A 13,822-nucleotide genomic window follows, 5' to 3' on the forward strand; every position below is an offset into this window, starting at 1 on the left:
GTGTGAATAGGCCTGGTGTAAATGGGCTGGGTGTGAACGGACCGGGTGTGAATATACCGGATGTAAATGGCCCGATTGTGAATAGACCGGGTGTAAAATGAGCGGGTGTGAACAGTCCGGTGTGAATGAACCGGGTGTAAATGGGCCGGTTGAGTAGACGAGTTGCGAATGGACCGGTGTGAATTATCTGGTGTCAGTCGACTGGTTGTGAATGGACCGGGTGTGAATGCGCCAGGTGAAAATGGACTGGGTGTGAATGGACCGGGTGTGAATAGACTGGGTGTAAATGGACTGGGTGTGAATGGACCAGATGTGAATTGGCCTGGTGCAAATACACATGTGTGAATATACCGGGTGTGAACATACCTGGTGTGAATGAACCTAGTGTAAATGAGCTGGGTGTGAATGCGCCAGGTATGAATGGCCCGGGTGTGAATGGCCTGAGTGTGAATGGCCCGGGTGTGAATGGCCTGGGTGTGAATATACCGGGTGTGAATGGCCCGGGTATGAATGGCCCGGGTGTGAATGTGCCGGGTGTGAATGGCCCGGGTGTGAATGTGCCGGGTGTGAATGGCCCGGGTGTGAATGTGCCGGGTGTGAATGGCCCGGGTGTGAATGGCCCGGGTGTGAATGGCCCGGGTGTGAATGGACCGGATGTGAATGGTCCGGGTGTGAATGGCCCGGGTGTGAATGGCCCGGGTGTGAATGGCCCGGGTGTGAATGGCCCGGGTGTGAATGGCCCGGATGTGAATGGACCGGATGTGAATGGACCGGGTGTGAATGGACCGGGTGTGAATGGCCCGGGTGTGAATGGACCGGGTGTGAATGGCCCGGGTGTGAATATACCGGGTGTGAACATACCTGGTGTGAATGGACCGGTTGTGAATGGACCAGGTGTGAATAGACAGGGTGCTATTCCCCCAGGGTGTGAATATACCGAGTATTCATAAACTGGGCATAAATGGAAGTAGTTCAAAGGATTATTTGTTTGAGGTGAAGTACCGACAGGTTGCGATTTAACTTACCAATTTGTGACCGATCTTCCAAGCTGATTGTGGCTGGAAATTTCTTTGGAGGCTGTTTCACTTTCTTTTCCAGAATCCTATAGTATGATTTTTCACAGGACTTGCGTTTGGTCATTATGCTCCGATGTCATACTCCATTATACACCATAAGACCATAAGACATAGGAACAGAATTAGGCCTTCCAGCCCATTGAGTCTGCTCCGCCATTCAATCATGGCTGATATTTTTCTCATATCCATTCTCCTGCCTTCTCCCCATAACCCCGATCCCCCTCCACAGCCTTCTGCGGCTAAGAGTTCCACAGATTCACTGCCCTCTGGCTGAAGAAATTGCTCCTCATCTCTGTTTGAACATGCTCAGTATTAAAATGCTCTGAGAAAATATTATTCAGGAACAATGAATTATTGCAAATAATTATTAAGCAGCTGGAATAGCTACTTCGAACAAGACACAAATAAAATGATGAAAACCTACAGAATTTAATCAACAATTCAACTATGAGCATAAAGAAAGTTGGATGTTTATTTAAGGATCAACATTAAAATATTGGTGTGTGTTAAACATAAAGGAATGTTAAAATCTGGAATTTACATTAATATGTTTGGTTGAAAGTAATGTAAATAGTACAACATTCGAATGACATCTTACAGAAGCCTTATTAAAAATCTAAATGTTAGCAGGTGTAAGCATTTTGTACACTGACATTGTTTCATGATTTCCCAATCAACAAATAATTTTAAACATCAATACAGCTGCATACACTGACAAAAGGGATAGTTCAGGCTGATCTTTCAGCTGGTTCAGTGTACACGTGGAACAAGGTGTTTACATTGCCCCATCCTGGCGTCAAGGTCAGATGGAACTCAATAACTGCTGCTTCAACATTGGTCATCTCCTAATGCCTCTGGGATTTCACTCAAGTCCAATGATGTTTCTGGCATCAGTGATTTCATTGTGCTTGTGGTAGGGTCTGCAAAGACTTCTACCGAATTGGATACTGACTGGATTGATCTTTCTCTGAAATAGTTGACGGCCTCACGATCGACGAACATCTGCTCTTCTCTGAGACTTTGCTCATAGAGTTTCCGTTTGTGGCGAAACTCGACGACAGTTTTAGTGTATGAGTTCAGTGTGGTGACAGAAGCTGCCATGCAACAAGTAAACGAGCCCCATGCAAGACTGTGGAGAGACAAGGAGGAAGAGTTAGACAGGGCATGTTTACTACAGCAAACCCTTCATGCTTTTGGAAGTCATTTTGAACATGGTGAGATGAAACACATCAGTTTTGGAGAAGGGAACACTTTTCCACTTAACTCTTCAATTCTGTATCAGTTAACCTCAAGTCATATCAGACATAGATTGTTGCATCTTCTGCTATTTCACAGTAAACCTTTTGCTAAAATTTATGAATTTCTTCAGCCAGAGGGTGGTGAATCTGTGGAACTCTTTGCCGCAGAAGGCTGTGGAGGCCAAATCACAGAGTGTCTTTAAAACAGAGAGAGATGGGTTTTTGATCAATAAGGGGATCAGGGGTTATGGGGAGAAGGCAGGAGAATAGGGATGAGAAACATATCTGGCGGTATTCTCAGCTCCCGATTAAAATCGGGAGGGCCATCGTGAAATCGGCCGAGTTTCACGATGGCCCGATACGGCCCCGCTCCCGAGCTTTTCACGCCCCGGAAATGGGCTAGGAACGGGGCCGCAAGTGTCACGCGTCAAATGACACGAAAAGGCTGCGACGCCCGAATGACGCCACAATGACGTCGCTCCACATATTAAAAACGCGCCAGCGGCCAGAAGAACGGACGAAGCGGCGAGGATGGTCGAGCCACGGAGGTCCGCCCCACGATTCGAGAAGGCAGACATGGAGACCCTCCTCGATGAGGATGAACGTAGGAGGAGCATCATCTGCCCCAGAAGAGGGCATCGCCACCCTGCCAGTGTTGTGCGACAGGCCTAGCGCGAGGTGGGCACGGCAGTGAGTGCTGTGGGCCACACCCCTTGGTCTGGGGAGCAATGCAGGAAAAAGCTGCACAACCTCATCAGGGCTGCCAGGGTAAGTGCCAAGAGGGTGCCCCCGGGTCACAACAAACCCCCCTGCCCAAGTCCCTTATCACCCTCCTCCCCCCCCCCCCCCCCCCCCCCCGGCACGAGGGGGAGCGGGAGGGCGGGGGGGGGGGGGGGGGTGGGCGAGAGTGAGTGGAGGGTGGTTTACAAAGTTAGCACAGACCCACATGAGTGCTGCGACCCCCCCTGGAGAGGTGCAATGGTTTTGTTACAACTTTACCCCCCAAACCTTTGCCAATATGTGAACGCCCTGATGATACCTGCCAAATTGATGATCTTTCTATGCCCCCTCCGCCCCCCCAAACAGGACAAGACTGCTCACAATAACCGGGAGCGCAACAGGACCGGAGGGGGTTCGCCCATATACCACCCCCTGACCACGTTTGAACAAAGGGCACTGGACCTTGCTGGGGGGTCTTCCACCCGGGAGGTCGCGCAATGCGAGGTTGGAGGTGCAGAACCAAGTGAGACAACCCTGCATAACAACCACCCCCCATCCTCTGTCCCTTCACACTCTGCACAATGGACTGCCCTACGCCCGGCCGAGCGTTTCTAAATAACCCCGTTTCATTCTCTTCCCTAGGACGCGCAGCCGAACGACCAGCGCCATCTACATCAAGGCAGAGACCAGCATCTGCCACTGCCAGCCCCACAGCACCCAGGGCCGCACGCCAGAGGGTGCCAGGAGGACACACAGGAGTTGGATCCTCCCAAACCGAATCTGTGGAGCAGGAGGCGCAGAGGACGCTGACACAGGGAGAGGGAGACATGGCCCGACAACGCCCTGTGGCCACTCATCATTGGAGCCATGACCTCGTCAATATGTCTCCAGACGAGGACCTCCAGCTTGCGTCATCGCTGTCTCCAACACAATCCAGCATCCCAGAGACACTCACCTCGGTTCACCAATGTAGTGATGAGGCTCCTGGGTCACTGTCTGGTTCGCACTACACAGCTGAGCAGGTACAGCAGGTGGAGGTCGGAGCAGCCGAGGACCCGGACTGTCGGAAGGCAGGCCAGGCCTAGCATCCAGCTGGCTCCCAGACGTTTTCCGGGTTCCTGATATGCTTGACCCACCCGCACAGCCGATGCATTTGCAAACCCAGGGACACAATGACGGGATGAGGGCTGTCTGAAAGCTGAAAGCAGCTGCAGTCGCAGTTAGAGGAGTCGAACCGCGTCCAGGAGCAGGGAGTCGTGCCGCTCATGGCAGCCACCCAGGCCGACACCGCACGGGTGGCATCCGCGGTCGAGGCAGTGGGTGAAACGGTTTCGGCCATGGGTCAGGTTCTGCAAGACGTTGGGCTTAATGTGCACGCGTCATCCATGGCCCTCTCACAGGCAGCATTGCGCCAGAGCCAACATGATATTGCCGGCGCGCTGCGGGCCCTGGCCGAGTCTCACCAGGCCATGGCACAGTCCCAGCAGGCCATGGCCCAGTCGCAGCAGGCCATGGCCCAGTCGCAGCAGGCCATGGCCCAGTCGCAGCAGGCCATGGCCCAGTCGCAGCAGTTCATCGCACAGTCCCAGCAGTCAGTCGCGGAGAACATCGACCGCCTGACACATGTGCCGGATGGCGTCGTGCACTCACAGGTTGAGGTCGCACAGTCCCTGGCGGGAATGTCTCACTCCCTGGACTCCGTCTCTGCAAACCTTCGGACCCTGGTGGAGACCGTTGCAGGCCTCCAGGACTGGCAGCGCCAGGTGCCGTTGGGGCGACGGGGCACCTCCCTCGCTCGCACCTCCGTCCCACAGTGAGGCCCGGGGGCCACCAGGCTCCCCGAGGGAGGAAGAGGTTCTGGGGCCCGTCCCATTAACCCCATCACGGGACGTCCCTGAACGCTCGGCCTCCCCCATCCCATCCCTGGTGCATCGGGTGGGCAGCGGGCAAAGCAGGGTGGCACCACGTCATCCGAGACGCCCGCAGAGTAGCCTGGCCCATCAAGGCCGGGTCGCCTCAGGAAAGGAGTGCCGACGGGGAGACATGTCAAAGGGGGCGATTCGCAGCAGTCCTCCTCCACTCCTGCTCTATCATCTGGGGAATCACTTAGACGTAGTGGTAGGGCCCGTAAGGCAACAAAGAGGGACACAGACTAAGTTGGCATGAGTGAAGGGCACAGATTAGTTGTAGGGGCTAGGGCATCTGTAAACTATGTTAACCATTAAACTCACTGTTGCACCTAACTTGTAACACTGTGATTTTTTACGGAGCCACGGGGATCGTGATGGTGACCGAGTGTCGCTGGGGTTGATGAGCAGTGAAACTTCGGTGCTGAGTGTGTAGTCCCTTCCCCCCCCCCCCCCCCCACCCCCTCCCACAGCTAGCCCACGCGGGCACGTGATGGAATGTCCCTGACGAACTCAGCGACCACCAAGATGGATGGTTCAGCTATTGCCATGAGTCAGACTTAGTCTGACGATTCTGAGCTCACAGCTCATCGCAGAGCTGTCATCATTCCACATGGCACTGATCACACCCGCTGACACAGCCATCAATGTCATGCCATACCGTTGTGCCACAGTGGTAAGGGTGATTTAGAACTGGAGCAGAGTGGGGTGCAGGGGGGTGGGGGGGGGGGGGGGGTGGGAGTTGTGTGTTGACCCTCTGCGCGACTGGTGATGCAGGTGTTGGTGTTGGTCTTCAGCGGTGCCATCGCGCGCGACGCGTGAATCGTGCTGCCCTCCGTCCTCGCCGGGTCTGCCATGCAGCCTCCTGAGCATCACCAGCACCCGGCTCCTGCCTGCGTGCTGCGCCCGCCACTCCACCAACCTCCTCACCCTCCTCCTACTCCCCCTCCTCCACCTCCCCCTCTGTGCTGGCACCACTGCCAGTGGCTTCTCCCTCCGCCTCCTCCATCAGTGCATCTCCCCTCTGCATCGCGATGTTGTGCAGCGCACAGCAGACCACAACAATGCGAGCAATCCTGTCGGCCTGGTACTGCAGGGCCCCTCCGGAGCGGCCCAGGCACCTGAATCTCATTTTCAGAAGGCCAAGGCAGCGCTCCACCACACCCCTGGTTGCTGCATGGGCCTCGTTGTATCAGGTTTCCGCATTGGTCTGAGGCCTCCATATAGGCGTCATCAGCCAAGACCTCAGCGGATAACCCTGTCGCCTAGCAACCAGCTCCTCAGCCGGGGGGGGGACGTCCCTCAAACATCGCAGAGATGTACAACTGAGCCAGAATGTAGGCGTCATGCACACTCCCAGGGAGCCTTGCGCACACGTTCATGATCCTCATGTGGGGGTCGCATACCACCTGGATATTCATGGAGTATGTCCCCCTCCTGTTTGTGAAGACCTCCCTGTCCCCTGCAGGCGGGCGCATGGCGATGTGAACACAATCGATTACCCCCTGCACCATCGGTATCCCAGCCACGCTGGCAAATCCACGAGCTCGTGAATCTTGATTTGCTCGGTCCTCGGGAAAGGTGATGTAGCGGTCCGCGATGGCATAGAGGGCGTCGGTCACATCCCGGATACACCTGTGGACCGATGACTGGGAGATCCCGGAGAGGTCCCCGCTCGGAGACTGGAAGGAGCCGGTTGCATAGAAGTTCAGAGCGACCGTCACCTTGATGGGAACCGGGATTGCGTGTCCTCCTCCCGTTCCACCTGGGGCGAGGTGTGCCACCAGGTGACAGCTGTGTGTCACCGTCTCCCTGCTCAACTGGAGTCTCCTCCTGCAGGTGATGTCCGTCATTGTTAGGAAAGAGATCCGGGCACGGTACACCCTCGGCCTCGGCCATCGCCTCTGGCGCCCTGGCTGCACCTTCACTCTCTCCTCCCCCCCATCCTCCTCCTCCCCCCCATGCTGCTCGACGACTGGCAACTCCTCGGCCCTTCCCTCTGCTGCTGCAGCTGGCCCTGCATCCACTGCGGGTTGTGGCTGTGGATGCTGCTGCATCTCCAAATGCAGTGCAGCGGCCCCAACCACTGCGCAGAACATAGCCGTTCTGTTCGCAGACATTGTGCTAACCTACAGAAGGGTGGTGGGGGGCAGAGAAACGGGACATGTTAGAGGGAGGTTAATGGACACCTCGGCAGCCGCCTGCCACGGGATACCTGTGTGTCCCGGTGGCCTGGTCGCGCTGCTGACACGCGGCCAGCCTAACCCCTGGTCACTTCCTGCATCCAACTGGCAGTTAACTACATCCTCCTCACCGGTGCGTCAGTGTCCTGTGGCCATAAGCCACAGGGGAACAAGCGGTCGTGTCCTCGTGACCGTCATGGCATCATAGATATCATAGAATTTACAGTGCAGAAGGAGGCCATTCGGTCCATCGAGTCTGCACCGGCTCTTGGAAAGAGCATCCTACCCAAGGTCAACACCTCCACCTTATCCCAATAACCCAGTAACCCCACCCAACACTAAGGGCAATTTTGGACACTAAGGGCAATTTAGCATGGCCAATCCACCTAACCCGCACATCTTTGGACTGTGGGAGGAAACCGGAGCACCCGGAGGAAACCCACGCACATACGGGGAGGATGTGCAGACTCCACACAGACAGTGACCCAGCCGGGAATCGAACCTGGGACCCTGGAGCTGTGAAGCAATTGTGGAAGGGCGGCTGACATTTTGTAACCGAGGCTGGATGAGTCACTCCCTCCCTCCCTCCCTCTCTCCCTCCCTCCCTCTCCCTCCCTCCCTCTCTCCCTCTCTCCCTCCCTTCCTCTCTCCCTCCCACCCTCTCTCCCTCCCTCTCTCCCTCTCTCCCTCCCTCCCTCTCTCCCTCTCTCCCTCCCTCCCTCCCTCTCTCCCTAACTCTCTCCCTCTCTCCCTCTCTCCCTCCCTCCCTCTCTCCCTCTCCCTTCCTCCCTCCCTCTCCCTTCCTCCCTCCCTCTCTCCCTCCCTCCCTCTCTCCCTCCCTTTCTCCCTCCCTCTCTTCCTCTCTCCCTCCCTCTCTCCCTCTCCCTCTCTCCCTCTCTCTCTCCCTCTCTCCCTCTCTCACTCCCTCCCTCTCTCCCTCTCTCTCTCCCTCCCTCTCTCCCTCTCCCCCTCCCTCCCTCTCTCTCCCTCCCTTTCTCCCTCCCTCTCTTCCTCTCTCCCTCCCTCTCTCCCTCTCCCTCTCTCCCTCTCTCTCTCCCTCTCTCCCTCTCTCACTCCCTCCCTCTCTCCCTCTCTCTCTCCCTCCCTCTCTCCCTCTCCCCCTCCCTCCCTCTCTCTCCCTCCCTTTCTCCCTCTCTCCCTCCCTCTCTCCCTCTCTCCATCCCTCCCTCCCTCTCTCCCTCACTCCCTATCTCCCTCCTTCCCCCCAACCCTTCCCCCCGAGCCCTTCCACCCCCCCAACCCTCCCCCCAACCCTCCCCCCCAACCCTCCCCCCCACCCCCCCCCCCAACACTCCCCCACCCCTCCCCGCCAACCCTCCCCCCCCCAACCCTCTCCTCCCCCCAACCCCCCCCAACCCTCCCCCCAACAGTTGTACCATTTTATAAAGGCCCGCAATCTGCCCTACTCAGTTGAGGAAGTACGGACAATCACCAGGGACTGCCAGGTCTGTGTGAGTGCAAGCCGCACTTCTACCAGCCGGACCGTGCACACTTGGTGAAGGCCTCCCGCCCCTTTGAGCGGCTCAGCGTGGATTTCAAAGGGCCACCCCCCCTCCACCGACTTTTTCAGTCTGGTCGATGAGTACTCCAGATTCCCCTTCGCCATCCCATGCCCCGATATGACGTCTGCCACCGTCATCAAAGCCCGCAACACCATCTTCGCTTTGTTCGGTTTCCCTGCCTCCATCCACAGTGACAGGGGATCCTCATTCATGAGCGATGAGCTGCGTCAGTTTCTGCTCAGCAGAGGTATCGCCTCGAGCAGGATGACAAGCTATAACCCCCGGGGAAACGGGCAGGTAGAGAGGGAGAACGGGACAGTATGGAGGGCCATCCGGCTGGCCCTACGGTCCAGGAACATCCCGGCCTCCTGCTGGCAGGAGATCCTCTCCGATGCACTACACTCCATCCGGTCACTACTGTGCACCGCCACTAACAACACACCCCATGAATGTCTCTTTGCCTTCCCCAGGAAGTCCACATCCGGGGTGTCGCTCCCGACTTGGCTGGCAGCTCCTGGACCCGTCCTTCTCCATAAGAGGATCCAGCAGAGGGCAGCAGAGCAGAGCTACTGATCAGCTGTTCTGGGGAAATTTGCATACGTGCAGTGCGGTCAGCCTAAGTTGAAGGTGAATCTGCGAAGGGGACCCGAGGAGTTTGAGTGAAGGCAATCATCCAGCAGAGGGCAGCAGAGCAGAGCTACTGATCAGCTGTTCTGGGGAAATTTGCATACGTGCAGTGCGGTCAGCCTAAGTTGAAGGTGAATCTGCGAAGGGGACCCGAGGAGTTTGAGTGAAGGCAATCATCCAGCAGAGGGCAGCAGAGCAGAGCTACTGATCAGCTGTTCTGGGGAAATTTGCATACGTGCAGTGCGGTCAGCCTAAGTTGAAGGTGAATCTGCGAAGGGGACCCGAGGAGTTTGAGTGAAGGCAATCATCCAGCAGAGGGCAGCAGAGCAGAGCTACTGATCAGCTGTTCTGGGGAAATTTGCATACGTGCAGTGCGGTCAGCCTAAGTTGAAGGTGAATCTGCGAAGGGGACCCGAGGAGTTTGAGTGAAGGCAATCATCCAGCAGAGGGCAGCAGAGCAGAGCTACTGATCAGCTGTTCTGGGGAAATTTGCATACGTGCAGTGCGGTCAGCCTAAGTTGAAGGTGGTTTGTGGAGAGGCTGTTGGCAAGTGACAGTTCAACCCGAAACACTTTGTGAGTGTTTCCCACCCTACCTCCTCCTCTAACCAACCCCCCCACCCCACGGTGGTTGGGAAGCGGGAGCAGGGGCCTGTCGTGAAGGTGAGTGAGTGCCTTTAAATTTGCTTACCTTTGAGCGGGAGCAGGGTTTGAGGTAATATCAGGTAAGCTCTTCCTTTTTTTTTCTTTTTCTTGTTATTTTTTAAATCTAGAGGTGATGTCAGGGAAGGCAGTACAATGCTCCTCCTGCAGAATGTTTGAGGTGAGGGACGCCGTCAGTGTCCCTGCTGATTTCATCTGTGGGAAGTGCACCCAACTCCAGCTCCTCAAAAACCGTGTTAGGGACCTGGAGCTTGAGCTGGATGAACTTCGGATCATTCGGGAGGCAGAGGGGGTCATAGATAGGAGCTTCAGGGAAATAGTTACACCAAAGACTGGAGATAGATGGGTAACTGTAAGAGGGACTGGGAAGAAGCAGTCAGTGCAGGGACCCCCTGCGGTCGTTCCCCTGAGTAACAAGTATACCGTTTTGGATACTTGTGGGGGGGACGACTTACCAGGGGTAAGCCATGGGGTACAGGCCTCTGGCACGGAGTCTGTCCCTGTTGCTCAGAAGGGAAGGGGGGAAAGGAGTAGAACATTAGTAATTGGGGACTCAATAGTCAGGGGCACAGATAGGAGATTTTGTGGGAGCGAGAGAGACTCACGTTTGGTATGTTGCCTCCCAGGTGCAAGGGTACGTGATGTCTCGGATCGTGTTTTCCGGGTCCTTAAGGGGAGGGGGAGCAGCCCCAAGTCGTAGTCCACATTGGCACTAACGACATAGGTAGGAAAGGGGACAAGGATGTCAGGCAGGCCTTTAGGGAGCTAGGATGGAAGCTCAGAGCGAGAACAAACAGAGTTGTTATCTCTGGGTTGTTGCCCGTGCCACGTGATAGTGAGATGAGGAATAGGGAGAGAGAGCAATTAAACACGTGGCTACAGGGATGGTGCAGGCGGGAGGGATTCAGATTTCTGGATAACTGGGGCTCTTTCTGGGGAAGGTGGGACCTCTATAGACAGGATGGTCTACATCTGAACCTGAGGGGCACCAATATCCTGGGGGGGAGATTTGTTAGTGCTCTTTGGGGGGGTTTAAACTAATTCAGCAGGGGCATGGGAACCTAGATTGTAGTTTTAGGGTACGGGAGATTGAGAGTATAGAGGTCAGGAGCACAGATTTGACTTCGCAGGAGGGTGCCAGTGTTCAGGTAGGTGGTTTGAAGTGTGTCTACTTCAATGCCAGGAGTATACGAAATAAGGTAGGGGAACTGGCAGCATGGGTTGGTACCTGGGACTTCGATGTTGTGGCCATTTCAGAGACATGGATAGAGCAGGGACAGGAATGGTTGTTGCAGGTTCCGGGGTTTAGGTGTTTTAGTAAGTTCAGAGAAGAGGGCAAAAGAGGGGGAGGTGTGGCGCTGCTAGTCAAGGACAGTATTACGGTGGCGGAAAGGATGCTAGATGGGGACTCTTCTTCTGAGGTAGTATGGGCTGAGGTTAGAAACAGGAAAGGAGAGGTCACCCTGTTGGGAGTTTTCTATAGGCCACCTAATAGTTCTAGGGATGTGGAGGAAAGGATGGCGAAGATGATTCTGGAAAAGAGCGAAAGTAACAGGGTAGTTGTTATGGGAGACTTTAACTTTCCAAATATTGACTGGAAAAGATATAGTTCGAGTACATTAGATGGGTCATTCTTTGTACAATGTGTGCAGGAGGGTTTCCTGACACAATATGTTGACAGGCCAACAAGAGGCGAGGCCACATTGGATTTGGTTTTGGGTAATGAACCAGGCCAGGTGCTAGATCTGGAGGTAGGTGAGCACTTTGGAAACAGTGACCACAATTCGGTGACCTTTACGTTAGTGATGGAAAGGGATAAGTATACCCGGCAGGGCAAGAGTTATAGCTGGGGGAAGGGCAATTATGATGCCATTAGACATGACTTAGGATGTGTTGGTTGGAGAAGTAGGCTGCAAGGGTTGGACACACTGGATATGTGGAGCTTGTTCAAGGAACAGCTATTGCATGTTCTTGATAAGTACGTACCAGTCAGGCAGGGAGGAAGGGGTCGAGCGAGGGAACCGTGGTTTACCAAAGAAGTGGAATCTCTTGTTAAGAGGAAGAAGGAGGCCTATGTGAAGATGAGGCGTGAAGTTTCAGTTGGGGCGCTTGATATTTACAAGGAAGCGAGGAAGGATCTAAAGAGAGAGCTGAGACGAGCAAGGAGGGGACATGAGAAGTCTTTGGCAGGTAGGATCAAGGAAAACCCAAAAGCTTTCTATAGGTATGTCAGGAATAAAAGAATGACTAAGGTAAGAGTAGGGCCAGTCAAGGACAGTGGTGGGAAGTTGTGTGTGGAGGCTGAGGAGATAAGCGAGATACTAAATGAATACTTTTCGTCAGTATTCACTCAAGAAAAAGATAATATTGTGGAGGAGAATGCTGAGACCCAGGCTATTAGAATAGATGGCATTGAGGTGCGTAGGGAAGAAGTGTTGGCAATTCTGGACAAGGTGAAAATAGATAAGTCCCCGGGGCCGGATGGGATTTATCCTAGGATTCTCTGGGAAGCCAGGGAAGAGATTGCTGAGCCTTTGGCTTTGATTTTTAGGTCATCATTGGCTACAGGAATAGTGCCAGAGGACTGGAGGATAGCAAATGTGGTCCCTTTGTTCAAGAAGGGGAGTAGAGATAACCCCGGTAACTATAGGCCGGTGAGCCTAACGTCTGTGGTGGGTAAAGTCTTGGAGAGGATTATAAAAGATACGATTTATAATCATCTAGATAGGAATAATATGATTAGGGACAGTCAGCATGGTTTTGTGAAGGGTAGGTCATGCCTCACAAACCTTATCGAGTTCTTTGAGAAGGTGACTGAACAGGTAGACGAGGGTAGAGCAGTTGATGTGGTGTATATGGATTTCAGTAAAGCGTTTGATAAGGTTCCCCACGGTCGTCTATTGCAGAAAATACGGAGGCTGGGGATTGAGGGTGATTTAGAGATGTGGATCAGAAATTGGCTAGTTGAAAGAAGACAGAGAGTGGTAGTTGATGGGAAATGTTCAGAATGGAGTTCAGTTACGAGTGGCGTACCACAAGGATCTGTTCTGGGGCCGTTGCTGTTTGTCATTTTTATAAATGACCTAGAGGAGGGCGCAGAAGGATGGGTGAGTAAATTTGCAGACGACACTAAAGTCGGTGGAGTTGTAGACAGTGCGCAAGGATGTTGCAGGTTACAGAGGGACATAGATAAGCTGCAGAGCTGGGCTGAGAGGTGGCAAATGGAGTTTAATGTGGAGAAGTGTGAGGTGATTCACTTTGGAAAGAATAACAGGAATGCGGAATATTTGGCTAATGGTAAAATTCTTGGTAGTGTGGATGAGCAGAGGGATCTCGGTGTCCATGTACATAGATCCCTGAAAGTTGCCACCCAGGTTGATAGGGTTGTGAAGAAGGCCTATGGTGTGTTGGCCTTTATTGGTAGAGGGATTGAGTTCCGGAGCCATGAGGTCATGTTGCAGTTGTACAAAACTCTAGTACGGCCGCATTTGGAGTATTGCGTACAGTTCTGGTCGCCTCATTATAGGAAGGACGTGGAAGCTTTGGAACGGGTGCAGAGGAGATTTACCAGGATGTTGCCTGGTATGGAGGGAAAATCTTATGAGGAAAGGCTGATGGACTTGAGGTTGTTTTCGTTAGAGAGAAGAAGGTTAAGAGGTGACTTAATAGAGGCATACAAAATGATCAGAGGGTTAGATAGGGTGGACAGCGAGAGCCTTCTCCCGCGGATGGAGGTGGCTAGCACGGGGACATAGCCTTAAATTGAGGGGTAATAGATATAGGACAGAGGTCAGAGGTGGGTTTTTTACGCAAAGAGTGGTGAGGCCGTGGAATGCCCTACCTGCAACAGTAGTGAACATGCCAACATTGAGGGCATTTAAAAATT

The 13,822-nt window shown here is 54.1% G+C and overlaps 1 protein-coding gene across 3 annotated transcripts in view; it reads right to left on the minus strand.

The window, feature by feature from the left end:
* Positions 1-1,550: 1,550 nt before the first annotated feature.
* gsg1l (gsg1-like) overlaps positions 1,551-13,822 on the minus strand; it is a 411,568-nt gene continuing 399,296 nt past the window's right edge. For all 3 annotated transcript variants that reach the window (XM_038820952.1, XM_038820953.1, XM_038820951.1), the window contains one exon: positions 1,551-2,205. In XM_038820952.1, coding sequence (XP_038676880.1) covers positions 1,905-2,205 — 301 coding nt within the window. In that variant the 3' untranslated portion in view covers positions 1,551-1,904. The remainder of the gene's footprint in view (positions 2,206-13,822) is intronic.

This window comes from Scyliorhinus canicula, chromosome 15, assembly GCF_902713615.1.
Source record: "Scyliorhinus canicula chromosome 15, sScyCan1.1, whole genome shotgun sequence".
NCBI classification, from domain to species: Eukaryota; Metazoa; Chordata; class Chondrichthyes; order Carcharhiniformes; family Scyliorhinidae; genus Scyliorhinus; species Scyliorhinus canicula.